This window comes from Chroicocephalus ridibundus, chromosome 9 (assembly GCF_963924245.1).
Source record: "Chroicocephalus ridibundus chromosome 9, bChrRid1.1, whole genome shotgun sequence".
Lineage (NCBI taxonomy): Eukaryota > Metazoa > Chordata > Aves > Charadriiformes > Laridae > Chroicocephalus > Chroicocephalus ridibundus.
This window is the reverse complement of record NC_086292.1, coordinates 46808130-46831684: the sequence shown is the minus strand read 5'-3', so window position 1 is coordinate 46831684 and position 23555 is coordinate 46808130. Positions and strand designations below refer to the sequence as shown.

The following is a 23555-nucleotide window of genomic DNA, read 5'->3' as shown; positions in this document are numbered from 1 at the left end:
AGGGGGGATGCAGGGGGTACAGGGGGGGTTCCGGGGAGCAGCACCGGGGCATGCAGGGGGGATGCAGGACGTTGTCCGGTGACATGTGGGGTGGGATGCAGGGAGTCCTCCGGGGAGCTGCACCGAGGCATGGAAGGGGGGATGCAGAGGTGTAAAGAGGGGGTTCCGGGGAGCAGTACCGGGGCACGCAGGGGGGATGCAGAGGGTTGTCCGGGGGGATGCAGGGGGGTGTCCGGGGGGATTCAGGGGGATGTCCGGGAAGCAGTACCGGGTAGGCAGGGGGGGCTGCAGCGGGGGCTGCAGGGGGCTGGAAGGGTCGCAGGGGGGGGTGCCTTGGAGCCGCCCCGTCCGCCCGATTTCCCGGCGCTGCTGCCCGGCCGGGCCCTCCCCGCCGCCTCCGCCTGCCCCCCCCTCACCACCACCGCCCCCCCCCCTCCTCCCGGAGCATCCCCCCGCCCCCGCCGGGCTCCGGGGCCGCTTTAAAAGGCGCAGCTCCCCGCTCCGCCCAGCTCGGCACCGCGGAGCGCACCATGCCCGCCGCAGCCGGCGCCGGCCCGGGGAGCGCGGCCGCCCCGCCGCCCGCCCGCCTCTGCCTGCTGGCCCTGGCGCTGCCGCTGGCGCTGAGCGGCCGCGGGGCCGCGGCCGAGCCCTCCCGCACCGTCTACACCAACCACTGGGCCGTGCGGGTCCGGGGGGGGCCCGCCGAGGCCGCCCGCCTGGCCGCCGCCTACGGGTACATCAGCCTGGGGCAGGTAAGGGGCAGCGGGCAGGTGCCGGGGTACCGGGAGCGGGGGCTGCGGGGGCGGGCGGAGAGGGGGGTCGCACCGGGAGCCTGGTGGGGGGTCGCGGAGCTGTCGGGTGTTCCGGGAGCGGAGAGACGCGGGGGGTCCCGGGGAACTGTCGGGGCTCGCGGGAGCTGCGGGGGGGGGGGGGGGGGGCTTGTACCGGGAGGCTGCGGGGCGGTCTCGGGAGCTGCAGGGGGGATCCCGGGACCGGAGAGGCGCCGGGGGCTCCAGCGCCGGGAGCCTGCGGGGATTCCCGGGAGCTGCCGGGGGCTCGCACCGTGAGTCCCGGCGGCGGGAGGCTGCGGGGTGTCCCGGAGCCGGGGAGCTGCCGGGGGTCTGACGCTGTGGCTCCCGGCTTCGGGGAGCTGCCGGGGGTCTCGGGATCGGATAGGCGCCGGGAGTCCCGGGGAGCTGCCGGGTCTCCCGGGACCGAGGTGGTGCCGGGGGTCCCCGGGCGATGGGCCCCTCCAGCCCCCGGGAGCCGTCGGGATGGGGACGATGCAGCGATGCTGGCTGAGCGCTTTGGCGCCGGGGGGCGACCCCGGCCCCGCCACCCCTCACGCCCCCCGGCGCGGTGCCGTGCCCTGGCCCCGCGGCTGCTCCTCGGGGTGCCCTCGCCCCGCTCCCCGCCGGCTGGGGATTGCACAAGTTCCTCCCATCCCGCCTTTGTGGATTTAACAAACTTTGGGCTCTCTGGCCCGCGTTTATCAGAGATTTTTGGGAACACGAAGAACTTTTGCTTTCAATCCCGCGCAGCACATGGCTGGCTTAAAGGTGACTTTCAGCACGGCAGCTCTTTTCCCTCTCAATTTCTTCATCCTCTCTATAAACCCAGATGTGGTCTGGTGTCCTTGGAGTTTCCTCCGGAGTTTGTTGCTCCCGCGCTGCCTGGCTGCTCAGTGCTTTTCTGGCTGGGTGGCACTTCAGGTTGTCTTCCTGCCCAAGGTGTCTCCTGGATTATAAATTATAACCTTGCTTTATATCGCAACCCTGCTTTTAAGTATAATTAAAGTCACAGGGTGCTGTGTAAACATATTTTCTTCGGGGGAGGGGGGGGGGCTGAATCAGGGACACTGTCTCCTGCACTGGTGTCTGTGACCTCCCGTGGGTCACATCCCACCCTCCATCCTCTACCTGCTGTGCTCCACTCCGGCCCCACCAGGGAGAAAATCCCTTCTTCAACTGCCTCCATCTCAGGGCTGGGTGAATGTGATTGTGCAACCCAAAGGGCTTTTCGGTGTTTATCCCTGTTCAGGGAATATCTTGATTGAGCTTCCCACTCTCCCAGTTTGCATCAGCCTAACGTCAGCTCATGGTTCGGGGTTTTGCTGCGTCCCTGCCTGCTGGAGCATCTTCTCCCCCCTTCTGGCATCGCGGTTTTCCCAAGCTCATCCCCGCAATGCCAGTGGCGTTTGGCCCATGGGCGCGACGTGGCCCCGACGGAGCATCCATCCCTCCCTTCCCCCTGAGCCCTTCCCCAGGGCAGCCCGGCGCAGGCTGGAGAGCAAGGGAAATATTTCTGTGGTTGCATCAGGGTGTTCCTGGCTCCCGCCTTTCCCGCAGATACTAGGAGCTCGTGCACCGCTGGGGCTTCCCCAGCTGCTCGCAACGCCCTGCCTTCAACTCTCCAGCCCGCCCGAGCTCCCCGGGCTTTTCCCACGGGAGCTTATCCAGGGACAAACCCTGAGGAACCTCTTTTCCTGCTTGTGTGCGCTCGTGGGTGACATCTGCTGTGTTGTGCTTGGGGTTCATGGTGTCCCAAGCCCTGTGGGGTCCTGGGTGTCCCCATCTTCCCCTGCTGCATCCTCTGCTCATGGAGCTGCTGGGGACAATGCTGTCCGCGGTGAGATGTGCCCTCCCAGGGGGGCTTATCCTGTGCAAAACCTGCTGGAAAACCCCGCCAAGGGGGTATTGCCCTGCTCTGAGGCTGTCACCCTGCCCTGGGGAGGTGTTTGGGTGGAGGCAAGTGTTGAGTCCAACATGGCAAGGGAGGAGGGGTGATGGTCACGGAGTGACCCATCCGGATGCAAGGGAGGCTCAGCCCTGCGTTGGTGGCTGGCGACCTCTTTTCCTCCGAGATGCAATCCCAGAGTCTCCTGACACCTTCCTGGCGGTGAAGGGCATTGCTGGGGTTTGTACACACAGGTGTCTGCCCCATGTCCAAGCTGTCCCCGCGCGTTCCTGTGCCCAACCCGTGCACCAAGACACCCTTAAACCCTTCTGGGTCACAGCAGAGTGACATTTCCCTTGAGAAATCATTTGCGTCAACTTCTGTTTAAGTGAAGCAAACAATTAAGCAAATGGAAAAGCTTTTACACCCCCAAACGCCTGCTCATTCCTCCCCGCCGGTCTTTGTTGCCGCGCTGTGCCGGGGCGAGCCGGGACAGGCCCCGGCCAAGGGTGCTGCGAGGGCTGTGCGGTGCTGGTGCCCTGGCAGTGCCTCCACTGCCGTCCCAGGGTGGCGACAAGCCGGTTCCTATCCCGGTAACAGGATTTATATGAGTTTTTCCTTGTGCGGTGCCCAATGCTGTAAGTTTTAGGAGGGCTTGAACGACCCCAGGGGTCTCAGCTGCAGTGCGGGAGGCAGACAGGATTCATTCTGGGCTGGAATTGGAGCTTTCCTGGATTCCTGTCATCTGGCGCATGGTGGAGTGACGGTATCCTCGCAGACCTGGGCTCAGTCCTTACAGAGCTGAATCCAGCCACGACCATCTCAGAACGATGTTCCTGAAGGCAGGAGCTCAGCGGCTGGAGCCCTTGTCCCCAGTGGGGATGGGTGGTGTCCCCAGGAGGGGTGCAGGCACGGCCTCCCCACCTGGATCTGCCCTCCTGGAGGACACCAGTGCTGATTCAGCTGCATTTTGCAGAAATGGGATGGTTTGGGTGAGATGGTGGAAGACTTCGCTGTGATGGGGAGGGAAGGAATGGGCTTGGAAATGCTCTGACAGGCTTTAGTGCTGCCCTCAGTGGTGTCCGGCTCCCAAAAAGCTCTCCTTTGCCATGTCTCATTAGCTACAAGTGATCTTAAACCTGCTTGAAATACTCATGGCTGTTAATGAGGCAGGGCAGGCACTGGGCTCGTCCCCACCTGGCAATGATGCATTGGGAGAGGCAGGTGCTGCTGCAGGAGCATCTGGGTGCCTCTCCCTGCCTGGGTGGCACTGGGATTTGGGGGAGAAGGGGAATGGAAACAGAGACATGGAGGTAGCCAAACCCCTTGCAGTCATACCTCTTTTTAACTGTTAAGGGCCATATTTGTAGAGTAATTCCTGTTGGCAAGAACCTCTGGAGGTCTCTGGTCCAACCCGCTCAAGTAACTTTGAGGATAAATCAAGCTGTGCAAAGCCTCAGCCAGGTGAGGTTCAAAGCTTTCCAAGGATGGAGATCCCACCATTTCCCCAGGCTCGTGTGTCACCACCCTACACAAAGAATTACCCTCTTTGTACCCAATTAGGGTTCCTCCCCTTCCAACTTGTTGCTTCTCATCCTTTTGCCGTGCATCTTCACATGTCTCTAACTGCCTGGGTCCCTTCGAGGCCATGAGTAGCTCCTTCAGCTTCAAAATCTTCCCCATTTGGCTGGTTGACATTGGCAGGTGTGTGGTTTTTTGAAAGCGGAGCCATTGACACCTGCAGCGCAATGACGATGGCACTGCAGGATGCAAAACATGTTCGCGTTGCTTCTGGCTTGCTCCACCAGCCAGGGCTTCCTCTGCCTCAATTAATGGGGGGGAAGAAAACCACCTCATTTTTGTTGAGGTACAAATTCAAGTTGCCTCAAAAAAAAAAAAATAATCTCAAGTTTCCTCTGAAACTTTGGCACAAAACTGCAAATCAATTGGGAAAATGAAAATCGATCCTTGTGGAAATAAGAACCTCCCATGCACGTTCTCGGCAGAAGTTAGATGTCAAAAAAAAAAAAAAATAAAAATCAAGGCCGACAGCTGTAAACTTGCATGGAGAGGGACTGAGCGTGTCTGGAGCTACTTGGCGTGGTCTCCTGGGCTTCAGGTGGGTGGGCTTTGTAGCCACAGTTGGTGGCAACCTGGACTATGTCCTCTGTGGTGGAACTGGCACCTTTCAGTGTGGGCAGATGTCTTCTGGCTGGTCAGGAGCTGATGGGCACGCTTGCTCACTAGGTACCCGGGAGGGATCAGCCCTTGGTAAAGTCCTGCTACGTGCTGCTTGGGTGTCTGCTGGGTTTTCCAGCGTCCCCACCGCTGTGGCCATGGGGCTGTGGCCTCCCCGGTGCTGTGTGCAGGAGAAAACCCAACTCTCCCGGGCCTCTCCCATCCCCAGGGATTGCGTTGCGGAGCCCTCGCTGAGCTGACTGACTTGGAGAAGGAGAACAAATACTCCTCCACTTTAAATAAATAAATAAAAATGGCATTTTTAAATTTTTCTCCTTAGAATACCTTAGGTGGAAGGTGGCCTCTGGAGGTCACCGGGTCCAACCTCTGCTCAGAGCAGGGCCGGCTTTCAAGTTGGCCCCAACATGAGAAGGTTTTCCTTATTTTTTCCTTCTGTAAATCCCAGGATGATAAAGAACCTGGGGCACAGGGTGCTTCTCCTGCTGCTCTGGCCGTGTATCCCCAGAGCCTGGGATGGGGTCGTCTCCCTCCCCGTCCTCTTGATGATTTGCATGGATTTATTTCCAAAAAACCCCACGTCTGCTCTGGTGGGGAACAGAAGCGCTTCTTCAGCTGATGCTTGTTTATAGAGCGTGATCCTGTTATGGCGAGTGCCAGAGGGACCGGAGATGAGAATAAACTGAATATTATTACCCTACAAACTGCAGGCTGAGCTGGTGGACGCGGAGCTGAACCACCCGGGCTGCGGCATCGGGGCTTCCAGGCAGGGTGATCTTGCCCGAGGTTTTCCTAAAATATGGGGGAATTTAAGCATCCTCCTTCCTTCTCTGAAGTTCCAGTGGATTCGAGGAGTGGGTTTTAAAAGCCAAATGCAGATCGCAGCGAGCAACCGCTTTGCACGGAGACGTTAAAGGAAACGCACAACGATGCTGTAATGCGAAGGAAAAGGCTGGGAGGGGGGGAGGGAGGGTTTCAACGAACTTGAGTGGAAACAAATTACAAAAATCACGCTAACGGCAGTAAAGTTGTTGAAATGACATTCTGGCATAAAAAGCAGAGCAAAACTAATTAAATATTTAATGCTCGTGAGAGGCGCTGGCACATCTCAAGGTACAAAGTGTGATAAAGACGTGAGTAGTTGCCATCATCTGCTGCGGCATCTGGTCCGGACAAACCTGTTTGCTCCCCCCTGCCCCATTGTAGCCAGCCCTGGTCTGGCCTCGGGAGTGGTGGGGGTGTCACCCTGGCCCCCGGGTCACACGTGGCCTCAGGGTTGTCACCCCGGCTCCTGGGTCACAGATGTGGGCTCGTAGGGTGGCTCGCCCCGCTCCCGTGAGCCAGCCACAGGGGCTGCCGCTGGCTCCCTGCACCATCCGCCTCCTGGCCGTGGGACAGGTTTTCGGGGGAAAGAAAACCAACCTCAGGGAAAAGGGAATTTATGGCAGAGACCCAATTTGTACCAAAACTGCGTGGCCTGGGAGCAGCATGCCAGCGAGCGCAGCTTTTGGGGCATTCCCATCCCTACAGCTGTGAATCCCTGTGGGATGCTCGTCACGCGGCGCCTGGCCGGGATTGCCCGGCTCGTGTAGCCCTGGCACGTTATCCGTGCTTTTAGGATGGAAAAAGAGGAGTTGTGGTGTCTCCAGCTGCCGGGATGAGAGGGCTGGAGGCAGCGCAGCCACCCCGGGGCTGGGCAGGGTGGCGTGGCTGGCACGGCGTTTCCCTGCAAATGCAGGACACTCCAGCTCCGTGCAAGGGGCAAAAAAAAAAAAGGGCAAAAACTTGTAAAAGAGGAATGTGGGGCTTCCATGAGGTGAAGAGAGCCAGTGGGGCTGCCTTTCCCAGCTCGCCTTCGCTCCTGAGCTGCGCTTACTGCTGGGGAGGGACTCCAGGCTGGGGCGTGTGTTATACATCCCTTGGGAGGGATGGTTGGTTTGCTTGGAGGTGGTTTTTAGGGGTTTTTTGATTCTTCCTGCTGCTGTCCCTGACGTCCAGCCTGAGCACGTTTATATCCTGAGCATCCCAGGGCTAGCAGGGATGGCGTTCACCTCTCCGTACGGGGCTGTTCTTGCTGCCGGGGCGAAGCTGGAGCGTCGGGTGGGGAAAGGCAGGGCGATGAGGCACAGCTCCCCCGGCTCCACCGCAGCTGCTGAGCTCATTTTTAGCTCATTATTTCAGCTTGGGAGCTGGTGGAAGGCAGTTTGCGAAGATGCATTTAATGGGTGAAAATTCATTAAAATGTTTTCTGGGCTCTGTTGCACCAGTTAGTGCCAGCATCCTGCATCCCTTCCCTGAACTCCGGCTTTGCCAGGGAGCTTTGGATGAGCAAAGGATTTGTGGTACAGGGCACGGCTGCACCAAGGCACAAAGGGATGCTGCCAGCACCAAAGCGGGGGGCAACCGCGGGAAAACCTCATTTTTCTTTTAAAAAAAAAAAAAAAACCAACAACCAAACCACCAAAAAAACCCACAACCAAAAATAAAAGCACCAAAACCCTCTCTTTTTGCAGATCGGGAGCTTGGAAAACTACTACCACTTTCACCACAGCAAGACATTTAAGCGCTCGACGCTGAGCAGCCGGGGACCGCACAACTTCCTCCGCATGGACCCCAAGGTATGGGGCTGGGCAGCCCGGGGTCCCCCAGCCTCTGTGGGGCCGGTGGGATGGGGGTCCCCACTTTCTCCCCCGCGCCTCCAGAGGAGCCTGTTGGCTTGGCCTGGGTCAAGCGTGAGCCCGAGCATCTTGCGTTATCCCTGAAGCGCAGCCCTGTGCACGCACGGGGTGACTCACTGGACACGGGTACGGCGATCGGTGATGAAAAATACTTAGAAGTGACTAAATGTTAACATCTGCCTGAAAGCCAGGAGGAAGAAAAAGGGTGAAAAAAGCCTTCCAGGGTAGAAAGGCTTGTTGCATGCTTGGGGTGTTGATCCAGTTGCCACAACACTTGCTGCCTCAATGGTTGCTATGTGTGAAATCCTTGGCAATAGCTCCGCATTGCTTTTTCCTAGAGCAAGCATCCGAAGGGATTTTCGGTGCAGCTGAATTGACAAGAGTAACGGGGTGGGGAGGGGGAGAAGGCGAGGAGGGACAGGCTGGGCTCGGGGTGGCGGGGAAGGGCTGCGGCTCTGCCTCGACTTTCCTCCTCCCTCGGCCCCAGCCTGTGCCCGAGCCCTGCGCGATGCTGCATCTGCAGAGCAAGGGAAGGGTTAAAGTGCGGGGAGGGTCTGTTTTTGTCGAGAAAGGGGGAAATAAAGGCAGAAAAAGCCATTGCAGTGAAGGTACCTGTGCTGCAGAGAGCTGCTGGTGCTTGCACCCATTCCCAGCCGCCCTCGGGATGCTCCCGGCCACCCTTGGGGATGCTCTTTCCCAAGACATTTCCAACCTACTCAGCACAGCACGTCCCATCCGCATCTCTCCAGACCCGCACAGCAGCCCTGCTTTCCCCAGCTGGCCGCTGTTAAATATTTGGACGGGGTCTGTAGCGCGTTTCTGAGGGGGCACGCGTGAGGCTGCGTTGCCCGTGGGGAGAAACCCCAGCCAGAGGAGCTTCGGTGCCGGGGAAGCCGTGCTGGGCTCTAATTAAAGCTGTTCGCCCTCGGGGAGGTGCACAGGCATCCCAGCAAATGATTAATTCAGATCTGCAATTGAAATACCTCCATTTAAATGAGTCTAGTTATAATGCAAACCAAATCAATTGGCTTTTAGTCTTTTAACATTTACCTTACCTTGCTCTATGGACTGCAAGCTAGAGCAATTAGCTCCCATTCTCTTCATCCTTTTGTTATCCCTTGGAGTTCAAGACCTCTTGGCATGTGTTGTCTCTCCCCATCTCCCATGCACATTTGCAAATCTTTTTGGAGATGTCTTGGTATTTGGATGGCACTGGCTTAGCATGAGTGATGCGGGAAAACATCACCGTGAGGCACAAGGGAACGGGAGCTCGAATAGCCGAGATGGAAACCGATCTTGCAGAAATGCCGAAGAACCAGCAAATCCAATCATTTGCAGATGTTGGGTGGTTCGTGCCTTCCAGGGGCTATTGTTCCCAGCACTGTTATGCTGTGGGGGTCGGTGGCACGAGGGCCAGGTCCCAGCAAGAGGACCATGGCCAAGCCCTCCGTCCAGAGGACATGGGCGGTGGGGAGGGGGAGACCCAACGAACATGGGGCAGAACCCAAGGATCCCAGTCCCCATGGGACCACACTGCTGCTGATCTCACCTCTTGCCCCAAGAGACCCCCATGGCCAGCGGCTGCTCCGTTTTTAGGGCTGATATGAGCCAAGTGATGTGGCAGGTGATGGACGGGGAGGCGGGATGCAGAGAGGGGTCACGCCGTGCTGTGCCACCCGTCCTATGGGCTCATCTTGCAACTCTCATCACCATAAGCTTTCCCAGCTCGCTGGGATGTTCCTGGTGATCCTCGCAGTGCTGGAGCCTTCAGCCTCGCTGCTCCAGCCTCTCAGTCCTCATCGGGCGCTGTCACACCTCAGTCCCTGTGCCTCTGGCCACGCGCCGTAGCAAAATCCACCCCACCTAAATTATTTCTGCTGTGCTTTATGGCAAACGTGTGCTGGAGCCGTCTCGTTTGTCCTGGGTCTCCGCTTTTAATTCCTGCACGTCCACTGGACTAAGTCAAGCTATTGTTTTTCTGGAGCTGCAAAGGGAGTGACACCCTCGCCTGCGCTGGCTCTCGTGTTTGGCACTACCACCCTGGGAGGCTGGGTCCGGGCATCACCCGCTGAAAATCTCAAAGTAAGGGGTGGGATGTAAAAAGCTGCCCCTCTGTTCCCAGCAAGGGCGAAGGGTTGGGCTCGGTGCTAACCTGTGCCGCCTGGCGGAGTCCTTCGGTGCCACTCCTGCTTGCCTCGTTATTGCCAATTAGGGTTTGCAGGGCTGGAGCTGGGACCTCCCGGCCTCAGGGCTGTGTTTGTAACAGTTTTGACTATTTCCAGTAGGAAAAAAGAGATTTTTTTTTTTTTCCTTTTAAATTTTATTTTACTTTTTTTTAAATTTCCGAGAAGCTTTTCCCCCTTCCCGGATGGAGCGATGGAAGTCGATCGGAGTTTCACGAGCTGCGGCAGCCGTTGCAGGGATGCCCCGGGCACCTTCCCGCTCGCCCGTTGTTTTCCCGCGCCAGCCGCATCCGTTTAGCGAAACCTCCTTGAAATCGCTGCCACTGAACTGCTGATTTCTCTGTGTCCACGCAAGACTCCTCCGTCAGCTCCCGGCTGGCGGTGCTGGGGTCGCTGAGGAGCGTGTTTAAGATGGAGAGGCGCCTGCGAGGCACCGCAGCTCCTGGCAAATCCCTGCAAAATCCCGCACCTTCCCATGGCTCCTGCATCCGGCAAAGCCGCAGGGAAAGGTCATAGCTATGGCTTGGGTGGTGAGATCCACGGTGACGCCGCCAAGGAGTGCTGCTTTAAGGAGAAAAGCCGGGTAATTGGGCTGTTTCTTCTATTTAATGTATTTTTATTTTTATAACCACACCATGAAGTTTTATTTTTTGCTTCCAATGCTTAAATCCATCGGTGTATAAGCAAAGCAGCCTGCTGTCGTGAGCCAAGGCAGCGTGGAAACTCATTTTTCTATGAAATATATATATATATTTTTCTTCTTTAGAATATAGATGTTTAAAAATGAAGCCCTAGGCTGGGAAGTGACAGGTTTCTGATGTGCGCAGCTCCATACCCACCTCCATGCGAGTCAGAAGGCTATAAACCGTGCAAGAAGAACTCGGTTCAGCCGACGGTTTTCACGTAAATGACCCCAACAAAAATTTGCATTTTGGATTTTTATTCTTTTCGTTACGAAACCGTAATCAACAGAATCGAGACCTCCCCAGGAGCAGCTCTGCCGTTCCCAAAGGGCCCTGAGCCGTCGGGAAGAAGGTGGCTGGGGGGGAAGGATGTGCTGCGGAGCCCTCCCAGCTCTTCGGCTGCTGCCTCCTTTTACCCCCCCCCGCCATGAGCATGCATACAGCTTTGCTCTATAAATTATTTTTACAACCTATTCTTAATAAGCCTGGGTTTCATCTCCCTGCTGGGGGCAGGAGAGCCCTTTTTGTGGGCAATAAAGGGTCTGGGGGGTGGAAAACACTCGCCAGGGTTGGGATGCGGCTGGTCCCAATCCTGCACCGGAGGCAGCTCCCGCCGCAGCAGCACGGGCTAACACCGGCATTTCCCAATCCCGGCCTTTTCCGGCTCATTTCCCGTTTGATCTCTTTACATGTCATGCCCCACTGAAAAGCAAACAAATGTCAGAGCGGTCGGCCCCAAGGCCACCTCGCCCGCAGCCGCTGCCAAAACCGCCTCTCTGGAGCTGGCCATATTCCCTGAGACCTGCCAAGGCCACGTGTGGCCGTCCCATATTTTTGGAAAACACGTGTTGTGCTTCGTAAAGCCGCTCCGTTTAATTATTTTATCAGGAGGAGAGGAGCTCAAAGGATGAGCAGCCCCAGGGTGGGGAAGTCTCGGGGCTGAGCTGTGGCTGCTGCCTCTCAGCCGGGGGGGAAAAAATCAGCCCCCAAATTAAGCCGAGCACCTGAGTCTTCTCCAATACTTTGACTAAACACTTTAATATGTTGTTTGTCTCCAGCAGGACTTCAGTGCATGCTTCAGGGCTTCGTTAAGCCCGGGGGGTTTAGGCACGCGCTTGGAGTGACGTTATTTATGCTCAGGGGGTTTTGCTGCACCAGGAGAGGAATCCGGTCCCTGGCTCAGAGACCATAAAGAACTGAGATTGCCCTATCGTTCCATCCGTTATTTCCCCAAAATGAAGCTGCTATCCCCACAGCAACCCTGCCGAAGGAGCTGGGGGAGTTTGCCGGCGCATGGGGTGATGCTGGGATGGGTCCTTTGCACTGCATCCAGCATCCTACATCCCGCATCCTGCATCCCATTTCAGCGGGTGATGCTGGACTCTGTACCCATGGGCGATGCTGGACTCTGTGCCCACGGGCGATGCTCAGCTCTGTGCCCGTGGGTGCTGCTGGACTCCGTGCCCATGGGCGATGCCCAGCTCTGTTCCCGTGGGCGACGCTGACCCACGGCTCTGCTTGCAGGTGGACTGGCTGCAGCAGCAGGAGGTGAAGCGGCGGGTGAAGAGGCAGGTCCGAGGCGAGCCGCACGCCCTGCCCTTCAACGACCCGGTGTGGCCCAACATGTGGTACCTGGTGGGTATCTCCCCTCCGCCCCCTCCCCGCCCCGCGAGGAACCCGCTGCTTTACAGGGGGGTTAATTTATTTTTAATCAAACGCGTCATCAGTCTTTGCTCAGCCGGGCCAGTAATGAAACACCTTAATATCGGCAAATGTGCTTGGCAGCAGGATTTTAAAATTGCAAATTAATACACGGGAGAGTCTAGTTTGAAGTGTTTCACCATCATTAGCAGCCCCTCATTATGGTCTGCGCAGCGAAGGCTCGGCGGCAGCGCCGCTGCCTTTTACCCATCCAAGAGCTGCAGCCATCTATTTGCAATATCATTTTTCTCCCGCCTGCTTCATCGATCTGTATTTGACAGGGAAATTCATTGAAAATTAAGCACAGAAAGGAAACGAGCACTTCAAAACCAAGGAGCCCGCAATGTTTGAAATGGAAGAGGAAAAGAATAATAGAGAGATAGCATTGCCTGGATTAACTGCTGCCGGATGGCCTTGATCAATGGAGTAAACTTATAACAAATCTACGAGTTATATGGCAGGGGGTGGGATGTAAATATATTTTCTGATTGAATGGGCTCCCAGCCTGGCTGCTGGCTTAGATGGGCTGAAATGGGGTTGCGGCCCTTTTACAGCTGTTTTTTCCCCCCTCCCGCCCCATAGCACTGTGGGGATAAAAGCAGTCGCTGCAGGTCGGAGATGAACATCCTGGCAGCCTGGCAGAGGGGCTACACCGGCAAAAACGTGGTGGTCACCATCCTCGATGACGGCATAGAGAGGAACCACCCCGACCTCCTGCAAAACTATGTGAGCTGGGGGCTGGGTGGGCTGGGGGTGGATGGGCAGGGGCTGGTCCTCCCAGGGAATTGATTTACGGAGAATTTCAGTGTATAAACACAGCTTAAGTCTGCGCGTTGGCAGATTAGAAGAAAATGTTGTGGGGTTTTTTTTGGTTTTTTTTTGTTGTTTTTTTTTTAAAAAAAAAAGCTCAAGATGTTTTCAAGAAGGAAATGAGGTTTTTAGACAAGAGGGTTTGGGGGAAACTCCCTTTGCAGCTGCCCAGGAAGCGGCCGCCTCCCTCCAGCTCATCAGGGCAGAGCCAAAAACCTGCACGGACCCGCTCGGCCCCAGCCCAGACCCCGAACAGCCGCGGCGCTGGGGGGAACATTGCTGGACCGAGCAGGATTTGGGGTCGGAGAACCTGTCTGTGGCAGCAGCAGGATGTCTACCCCGGGAAGTCCTCTCTCAGTGAGAGCTGCAGCCCAAAACTATTTGTCTTGAGGAAACAGTCAGAAACGAAGTGGAAAACAGCATCTCCCGGCTGCGGGTGAAGCAGGACCGTGCTGCTGCCGGGGCCGCTTTGTCCCACGCTGTGCTGGTAAGTTGAATCTAATGGTGGCAACGTGTTTTCAGGACCCTCTTGCAAGCTACGATGTCAACGGGAACGACCACGACCCGACTCCGCGCTACGATGCCAGCAACGAGAACAAGTACGTGATGGGGATTGCCCGGGAGCCGGTGCCCCGGGGGTCCCTGGGGCTGGGCAACCCCCCCGGGGGTCTTCCAGGTCCGGGGCCTTTGCCTGTCCCTGAGGATGCTACCTTCAGGGCTTTGCACAGAGTCATTATGTCTAATGCAAATCCAGCCCGTGGCAACCACGCTAATTGCTAACGAACCTTTAAGCCATCGAATGACGCACCAGGGGGTTCCTTGCCATGGTCGGGGATGAAAGCACGTGAGTCAGGCTGGGTGGCTTGGATATCAAAGCACGGATGCACTTTCTGGGCTTCAATTAAAGCGGGACGGGCACACGGTGGCACATGTGGAAAGGAAACGGGAATGCAAAGAGGAAATGGCGTTTAGGTGCAAAACGCAGAGAGCAAGCTGCATGGAGGTGCCAAAGGCAACGAGCAAATTGCACTTAGGTGCAAGACGCAAAGAGCAAATTGCATTGAGGTGCCAAAAGCAAAGAGCAGATTGCTTTTTGCATTGGTTTCCTCCATCCCCCAGCTCTTGCTGCGGGTTTTGGGTAAGGATAAGTCCTTTGGAGAAGGACTCTCCGGCTCTTGGGGCGCCTTCTTCCACCGCTCGGGCCTCGGGGCAGGTTTCTGGGTGCTGGGTGGCTGGAAGGGATCCTTTGCCACGGACATCGGCTCACGGGGGGTTTCTCCTTGCAGGCACGGCACTCGCTGCGCGGGGGAAGTGGCGGCGGCGGCCAACAACTCGTACTGCATCGTGGGCATCGCCTACAACGCGCGCATCGGAGGTGAGGCTGGCGCCTGCCTGCGCATCCCCAGCCCCTCGCCGCCCCCCCGCGGGACCGTGGCCACCCTGGGCTCCTGGGGCGGGTGGCGGGATGCCGTTCTCCCAGATGTTGCTGGGAGAGAATCTCCTCCTTGGTGCCCTGGCTTGGGGAAGGATGGGTGACAGTGGGTGCAGGGGGCCTTGGCTCCATGTATTTTGGGGTGGAAACCTTCTTGGGATGCATCCTTGCCATGAGGGTACACGTTGATCACAGATGTGGTGGTTTCACCCCAAAAGTCCACAGCTGCTTTCAGGGGGGGCTGGCCTTCTTATCGGGAGTGAGGGGTGGGGGGACTGCGTTTGCTGTGGTTGGTGTTGCTGGTTTGGCTTCAGGGCTGAAATCGCCCGTTGGTGAGGTTAATGTCTGCAGATGAGCCGCTCGGAGCAGGGGGGTTCTGGGAGGACCCCCAAAACACCCCCATGGAGAAAGCGCCAAGGAGGTGGGGGGCCGGGGCTGCGTGGGGTGGGGGGACCTTTGCACGGTCCCTCATATAACAGGATGCGCAGGGAGCAAACGAATCTCTATCACCAACTTGGATCCCGACAGTAATTAGCCTCACAGAGCTCGTTTCCATTAGCTTAGCTGGTTTTGGAGGCTGGTTTGAGCTGGGGCTGCTCTGGCCGGCCCGGGCCGGTACAGTGACCACCGGGGAGATGGGGGTGGGAGCCCGTCACCCCACCCGCGTGGCCAACGGGACCGTGTAGGGGACAAATGCCTGGAGCTGCGTCCTCATGGGGGGTTTTAGCCCCATGGCTGGAATGGGAGAGGGGCTTTTGCTGCGACCCCTGCTACCACCCCAACGCTGGGAGACGTCGCCATTGCGAGCACGGACCCAAGCGCCCATGGCTGGATTCGGGGCTTAATTCCTTCTCTCGACTTGTTCATCCTGACCGTGTTCGTTAGGGTGGTGTCTGCACGGGGGTGCGGAGGAGCGGGGTGTCCCTCTGCCAGGAAAATCTCCCGAGGGAAGAAACAACCCCGGGGAGGGTGACTGGGGGGTGGCAGGGGCTGCAAAAGCTGTGGCACGTCCCCATCCCGTCCCCTGTGCCCTCCACATGGGGGCTTCTTGCCTCTAAAGCCAGCTCCGAGAGCGCACCGGAGCAAGGCAAAGCTCCCGGGGGGGGAGGTTAAGGCAGTTTTGGACCCTGCAGCATCCAGCCGTTGCCTTCATGCTCCTTTTCAAGCCCGTTGCTCCGCAGCAGCCGTGGAGACGAGCGTTACTTGTTGACTTTATAACGACCTACGGGTCTCATTTTAATTTGTTTCCTTTAACGAGTGCCTCGCCTCGGGGGTGCGCTGGGGAGGCGTCGAGCGATGCGAGGCACCTGGCCGAGGGGAGAGGCCCTGGCCTTCCCACACCGTGAGCAGCCCAAGGGGAAAAATAAAGTCTGTAGCCATATCGAGTTTGGGATTGCGGAGGAAAATGTGCTATAGCTGCAGCGAGAGTGATTTTAGATGGATTAGGCAAATAAAGCAGCGATTAATGAGCACAACTTGTTGGGGAAGCCCATTTGTCACACCCGGAGAGCTACCATCTAATTTTACTGGCTGCTCTTCAGCGCTCTTGCGTTGCTTTTCATTTGCTCCGGGCAAAATACATCGCTGCTCAAGAAACCAAATGGGCTCCTGCCATCCCTCCTCCTCCTTTCCCCTCTCCTCCAACGCTCGCTTCTGAGGCCGGCGTTGCTCCCCGCGTGGCAAAGAGCTCTTTTATTTTGCAGCATCTTTCCCCGCTCCCTCCTGCCCCCCCCCCCCTCCATTATTTAATCTAGGGTGGTTGGCTTTGGCTTGGCTTTGGGCTGTTTTGGGTTGACTTTGGGCTCACCGATGAACGTGTCCACATTTTTATTATGTCCACGTTTTTATTATTTATGAAATTCAATAAGGGCAAGTGTAGGGTGCTGCACCTGGGGAAGAATAACCCCCTGCGCCAGGACAGGTTGGGGCTGACCTGCTGGAGAGCAGCGCTGTGGAAAGAGACCTGGGAGTCCTGGGGGACAATGGGATGACCATGAGCCAGCAATGTGGCCTTGTGGCCAAGAAGGCCAATGGCATCCTGGGGTGCACCAAGAAGAGTGTGGCCAGCAGGCCGAGGGAGGTCATCCTCCCCCTCTGCTCTGCCCTGGGGAGGCTGTATCTGGAGTGCTGTGTCCAGTTCTGGGCTCCGCGGGTCAAGAAGGACAGGGAACTGCTGGAGAGGGGACAGCAAAGGGCTACCAAGGTGATGAGGGGACTGGAACATCTCTCTTATGAAGGAAGGCTGAAGGATTCGGCCCTCTTCAGTCTGGAAAAAAGATGACTGAGGGGGGATCTCATCAACGCTTATCAATACTGAAAGGGTGGGTGTCAGGAGGATGGGGCCAGGCTCTTCTCAGTGGTGCCCGGTGACAGGACAAGAAGTAACGGGCACAAACTTGAGCATAGGAAGTTCCACCTAAACACGAGGAGGAACTTCTTTCCTTTGAGGGTGGCAGAGCCCTGGCACAGGCTGCCCAGAGAGGTGGTGGAGTCTCCGTCTCTGGAGACATCCCAAACCCACCTGGACGCGTTCCTGTGCCACCTGCTGTGGGTGACCCTGCTCTGGCAGGGGGTTGGACTGGGTGATCTCCAGAGGTCCCTTCCAACCCTGCCATTCTGTGATTCTGTGATTTAGCCAGCACAAAAACCCCATCCTTTGGCTGGTTTTGCTTGCTGTGCCGCAGCCGAGCACGGCTCAGACACCAGGCTCGGCTTTTCGCCCCTTCTCCTCGTGTTTTCTTGTTGACGTGACAAAGAGAGGATGTTTTTGGGAACTGCTCTGCTCCCTCATTTTATATTTCTAAGCTTGTTTTTGGCTGGTAAGGGACAGCATCGAAAAGAGCTATTTGAGTTGACTGTTGTCCAGAGCGCAGCTGCAGCTGTAATGACATCTGCCTGCGTTTGTTTGCTTTAAGGGAAAATACGTGTGGAAAGGGAAATGCATTTTTATAAACCGGACTCTCCCTGGTTGTCAAAACGCGATGCTGACATTTCCAGCACCTCCTTTCCTCGGAGGGCTGTTTCGCCGTGCGACGGGGGAATTCCAGCAGGGAAAGGGCGATGGGGAGCGGCGGGGGCTGTGACCTTCATATTGCAGCGGTTTGAGGCTGGGGATGCGCGGCTCTCCCGGGGAGAGCCGGTGGGCTCTGCCTGCAAACCGCCAGCATTCCTGGCTGGAAGAGTGAGGTTATATCCCAGGAGGCAACGTCGTCCCGCCATGGGTTGGGGTCTTGGCTCTGATTTTGGCCGTGCAAACCACAGCCTGGGGCTTCTCCTGGGGCTTCTCCCCGTCCCGGGCACTGCTGGCATCACCTGGGCAACGACAGGGTTTGGGGACAGTCACGGTTGTCCCCACTCATGGGGAGATGCTTCATCCCACTGGCGTGCCCGAACGAAATTCGGGAAACACCGATATCTTCCAGGTGGAGAAATGAGCCAGTTAATTTATTAAAAAGCCGGGGGGGGGGAACTTTTTAGCAGGGGGATTTTACCACCTGGGAGTGCAAAACCGCTCCCACCACCCAGTCCCTGCAGATGGAGGGGAAGCAAATTTTAACACACACACACACACACCCCCCCATCACTTGCCATGAAGCCAACAACACAGAAAACTTTTCCAAAATAGCTCCCCGGCTTCCCGCTGCCGGGCTCGTTAGCGCGCGGGGCCGCGGGTTGAAGCTATTCCAGGCTGAGCCGTGCGGTTTCCGCCGCCGTTAACAAAGCCCTTTGATTGCAATCCTCGCACTTTCATCCACGCCGTTAAGCCCTAATGTCTGATGTTTTTGTGCTTTTAGGCATTCGTATGTTAGATGGCGATGTAACAGATGTTGTTGAAGCGAAGTCGCTTGGCATCAGACCCGATTACATTGACATTTACAGCGCGAGCTGGGGGCCAGATGATGATGGGAAGACAGTTGATGGACCTGGTCTATTGGCCAAACAGGCTTTTGAGCATGGCATTAAAAAGGTGTGGATCCCGCAGCGCCCAGACGCGCTCGCCCTCCTCCTCCTGCCCCGTGGGGAAACGCGTGCCGGGGCCACGGCCGGCCGGGGGTCCGGCGCGGGGATGGGCGGCTCGGCCCCCCGAGGCGATGCCAACGCTAGGGCTGGGGCGGGGGGAGGCGAATCATCTCTAATTTTTCCTAGTTTTCCCCGGCGTCCCTAAGAGCTCCTCCGGTGGATTTTGCGGCGGCGGGCGGTGACAGCGGGAGGTGCCCGGCGATGGCGGTGGGACCCCTCGGCATGGCCGGCCCCGGCGGGAGCATGCGGCAGCGCCGGCCCCCGGGCAGAGCCCCGGCAGAGCAGGCAGGCCCCAGGTTGAGTTGCGAAGCTCTGCCCGGATGAGAAACCCAAAGCGGTTCTGGGGGGGGGTGGCTTTGCACCTCAAAATGTCCCCCTCCGGCAGCCGGCGCGGAGGGAAGCGGCCGCCCCCCCAGCATCTCCATCCCCCCTCCCTCACCCTCCCCAGGCCCCCGGTGTCCTCTGCCGGGGGTCTCCATCACATTAAGCATTTCCCTGGTTTTCAACCCAGAATGGGTGGCTGTGTCACGGCTTGGGGGGGGGGGTGGGTGCCACACAGGGTGAGTGGCACAGGAAAAATTGAAATTATTGTCCCTGAAGTCCTCCAGCGAGAGGGGCTGAGCGGGTGTCACGTGTGACTGACAGCTGTCAATCCCCGCTGGGGATGCCCTGACCTTCCCACCCCCCTTCTGTTTTGGGGCGCTTTTAAAAAATACGCTCCATATTGGCTAAAAGCATCGGGAAAAAGACCTTTCCTGGCAGCTCGGCGGGCGCCGTGGGTAAGTGTCACAGCGGCTGGGGTCTCTGCAGCGAGCGTCCCCCGGGCGCTTCGGCCAATTTGGGGATGGGGTTTTGCCGTCAGCAGCCCCAGGCTGGGCTTCGGACCCCCCCTCCCCTTTCACTCCCTGCCTCCACTCCTGCCTCTGCTGCCTCTCCTCGCAGGGCGCCGGGGGCGGCCGCGGGCCGGGGCGTCGCAGCCTGCCGCTTATCTAAAAATAGGGTGGAGTGTTTTTCCCACTATTTACTTGATTTCCTGCCGGGGCAGTGAGCCTGCCGAGGAATCCATTGAAGTGCCGGGGAGTTCAGGCCGTGTAAATACGGGGGAACAAGCTGCTGCTTAAACATTATTTTTCCACACGGGAGCAAACGGGCGGCAGCAGGACACTTGCCCGGCACAGCCCTGCTGTTTCGGGATGCTTGTTCCTGTCTCCCAGGGGACATCAGACCCTGCCACCCCCATCCCTGTCCCCCCCCATCCACTGCCACCCGTGTTTGCGGCACCCACTATCCTGCATGCACAGCTCTTAATTGCTGACGTCTTAAATAATGAGGAAAGCCACAAGCAGATAGTTAGCCGCCACCTTTAGCCCAAGCAAACGGCTGTAACTGAGTTATAAATCCTTAAAATTGAGTTTTTAATGGAAACATTAAAATAACCTTTATCTGTTAGCAATAGGACTGCGCTGGGGTAATTTATCATCTTGTTTCCCGCTCCTCCAGCCACACCTTATTAGTTCCCGAGCTAACGAGGAGATATTTATCCTGGGCTCTCATGGAGTGCCGTTGGGCACGCACCCAGGCGCCGGCAGCGCTGTGGGAGCAGGGAGATGCTGTGCATCCCGCATCCGACCGATGCACTGCTGGCGTGAGCCACGCTGTCCCCAGCCTTGGCCAGGGAGGGATTCCCTGGTTTAAATGATGCCAAACCCGGGGTTTATAGGGGCCAGGAGCCCCTCGCCAGGATGGCGACGGCTGAGGAGGATGGCAAGTAAAGACGTTGGGTGTTTGGGGTCTGCTTGTGGAAATCTTAGTGGTTGCTTGTTTGAGAGCAAAGGGGAAGCGTGGCTTTTTTCCAATCCGAGGGGGCTGCAATACGCGGTGACCTCTCGCTCCGCTGGGAAATGCTGTCAGGTGTTAGATGCGCGTTGCTGTAGTGTCGTGTATGTGCCTGTTCGTGTCCTCGTGCGACCGTGCTGGCTCCGAACCCGCTTTCCTGCAGCGCGGCCCTGCCCAGCATCCCGGGGGTGCGGGTCGGGACCGGGACCGAGCAGCCTTTCTCGGCACCCGCGGCTGCGACACTCGGGGTGCGGGATGCAAGGGAGGTCCGGGCTCCCTGTCTGCTGATCCCAATCGAAATCATTGCTATGTCTCCGCACGCCTTCGGCAATCGGTGCCTGGTTTTATTCCTCCTATTAAGCAATTTTGGAAAGCCTGGGGTGCACGCAGCTGGTCCTTGCAGATGGGGTGGATTTTAGCATCGGGGAGCCGGGCGGTCGCTGCCTGCATCAAGCACGTGGGCTGGGATGCTGCCGCCTCGGAGATCCAGGGGGATCCCTGGGAAGTGGGACTGGAGGTGCCAGCAGCAGACCTGGTGGGCTGGCGAGCTGGGTCGGGCCGTCCGTGCTGCGGGGCAGGGCAATAATTCCCTTTGCAATTGCACTTTCTCTCGCAGAGCTCCAGACAGCTCTATTAAATCTCTGCTAGGGAAATATCCACCCAGTTTGGCTGGGAGGCAGCCTGGATAATGAAAACTTTCATAAAGTAAGGAAAGAGCCTGACTTAGCCTGTGTATCCAGAGGCAGGGTCAGCTCGGAGATCCTCTGCCCCGGGAGGAGGGTGAGACAGGTAATAAACCATCCCTCTCCCCCCAGCGCTTAAAACCCACAATAAATCCCAGTGAATTCCTCCGAAGCAAAGCTGCTTTTTTATTAGTAGGATTTTATTATTATTATTATTATTATTATTATTATTATTATTATTATTATTATTATTATTATTATTATTATTATTATTATTTGCGGAGGAAGCCACCGCAGAGCAGTGGGAGGGAGGTAAACACCAGATCTGCCCGGGCTAGCGCCGAAATCTCTCAGTGGCGGGAGCAACCGCGGGGAGGACGGGGCTGCTCCGCCGCCGTGTGCTTCATTGGCTGCCAAGCCCCGGAGAGCCATGCCTTACGGGGCAGGGAAGAGAACCAGACGCTTCATTTCCTGCCCCAAACCCCCTCGGGTCACCAAAAATCCTCCCTTGGGGACCGTGGCACCCGGTTTGTGAACCCCCGGGGGATGCCCTGGCAGCGGTTGGGATGCAGGATGGAGGATGGAGGCGGTTCGCCCCCGCGCCCTTGGCGTCATTAGGGGCCCCTCGTTGGCAGCGCGGCCGCCGCTGCCGGGCGGGATTTTCCCCTGGCTCTGGGGAGGTCCGGGCGGATGGCGCACCCCTCCCGCCCCCCCGATTCCCGGTGGGCTCCCGCAGCTGTAGCCCCTGGGGACGGCTCCGTCAGATGTTCCTGCCAAGCGATGGGGAGGGGAGAAAAGGCCGGGATTAAAAAATTAAAAACAAACAAAAGGAACCTAAAGGATAGGCCGGGGGAAGGTTTCTGATGGTTTGGATGGGTTCACAAGGGGCTTTGCAGGCTCGGGGTGAGGGAGACGTGGGTTTCGGGGGGTTCTCTGCCAGTTCCTCCCACGGGGCCGTCCCTGCACCCCAGAAAGCGTCGTGCTGGGTGTTACCACCTGCTCCAGGGGCTCCGAGCACCCCAGGTGTTTTCCCCCGTGAGAGCCGGCGGAAGATGCCACAGTCCCCGTTGCCGAAGGCTCTCCCGTCCTCACGGGGAGTCACCGCCTGTAAACGTGGGGCTGGCCGAGCCGAGGGGCACGTTTGCGGGGGCTGATCCAGGGGGCTGAGCCCTGGGCAGGACAGGCGCCGTCCTTCCACCCTAACCAAACCCTACCTCCTGACCCAAAAACCAGGCTTACCGACGGCATCCCAGTGCCAGGGAGGGCTGCCCGTGCCGAGATGGCCGCTCATCCCGGACAAAAACCTCCTCTCACCCCCCCGTCCCCTCTCTGCCCGCAGGGCCGCAGGGGCTTGGGGTCCATTTTCGTCTGGGCATCGGGGAACGGCGGCAGAGAGGGCGATTACTGCTCCTGTGACGGCTACACCAACAGCATCTACACCATCTCCATCAGCAGCACCACCGAGAACGGCTACAAGCCCTGGTACCTGGAGGAATGCGCCTCCACCCTCGCCACCACCTACAGCAGCGGGGCTTTCTACGAGCGGAAAATAGTAAGTTTTACCCCAATGTCGCGTGGGGCAGCATCCCCTGCGCCTTTTCTGCGTGACTGGGCTGGATGATGGCTCTGTTGTAAGAGCCGGGCTTTGCCCTTAGCCCTGCGGTGGATTTCGCTCGCGGTTTTTTTATGGTGGGGCCAAAATTGCTCTGGTCCTTGGGAAGAGCTCGGGCACGCGGCGTTTTCCCTGGTAAATGGGTGAAAGGGCTGGCGGATTGCAAAAATACCCGTGCAAATATTTACCTGTCCCCCAAAGTGCCTGCTCGCTGTCCTGTGCTTATAAAAAGGTAATTTTGAGGATTTTTAGCCTGGGACAGTGAAAAAATGAGGGAGGATGGAGGCGTTTGGCAGGGATGCGGCAAACCTAAGCGGGGAGCAGAGACTTTTTGGAGGCCAGGAATTGCCTGAAGGTGTGTGCACGTTGTGGGTCAGCCTGGATTTCCCTGCCGCACGGGCTGTATTTGCCCTGTCCCAACAGCCGCTGTGGCTGCATCACAGCAAGGCCTTTTGTTACCGACATCCCCATCCATCATCCGAACATCGGGCAGTAAAACATCGCCCACCAGCGCAGCACCTTACCCTGGTGCTGGGGAGGGAGTTTTCCACCCATATTATTTTTGTGACAAAAAAATGTGGGGTTTTTACAAGTCTCTTTTTTTTTTTTTTTTTTTTAAATTTTTTTTTTATTCAGGAATGATTTGTTTGGCCCCTAAAAGATGAATTCCTAGACAGAAAACAGAATCCAAGTGCCATTTTCCTGGCCCTCAGGAGCGTTCGCGTGGCTGAGGCCGGCACCAGCTCAGGGCTACCGCAGCATTGCTGGGCGAAAAAGCGGCTTCCAGGGGCACTGGGTAGCACGTGTGTGTCCTCCCCCCAAACAAAAATCACCATATTAACTCAAAGCCCAGAAGCCTTTTAAAAATGTAACCGACTGAGCATCTCTCTGCTCACCTCCTCTCCCTGAGCTTTTGGTACCCAAGCATCAGTGCTCTGCCTTGAAACGAAAAAGCTGGAAATGTGGGGGTTTTCCTTTTTTTTTTTTTTTGTGTCCCATGCGAGTGGAAATCCTTGCCTGACACCAGGAGCTGGAGCTTTTATGG

At 57.4% G+C, this 23555-nt stretch overlaps 1 protein-coding gene across 2 annotated transcripts in view; it reads left to right on the top strand.

Annotated features, from left to right (window-relative positions):
• Positions 1-522: 522 nt before the first annotated feature.
• The window catches only part of PCSK6 (proprotein convertase subtilisin/kexin type 6), a 38385-nt gene continuing 15352 nt past the window's right edge, over positions 523-23555 (top strand). For both annotated transcript variants that reach the window (XR_010072490.1, XM_063346338.1), the window contains exons 1-8: positions 523-752; positions 7386-7490; positions 11941-12051; positions 12700-12843; positions 13450-13526; positions 14214-14302; positions 18154-18326; positions 22238-22450. Coding sequence is in view for 1 of the 2 variants with exons in the window: in XM_063346338.1 (XP_063202408.1) it covers positions 531-752; positions 7386-7490; positions 11941-12051; positions 12700-12843; positions 13450-13526; positions 14214-14302; positions 18154-18326; positions 22238-22450 (1134 nt within the window). In the remaining variant the exon portion in view is untranslated. The remainder of the gene's footprint in view (positions 753-7385; positions 7491-11940; positions 12052-12699; positions 12844-13449; positions 13527-14213; positions 14303-18153; positions 18327-22237; positions 22451-23555) is intronic.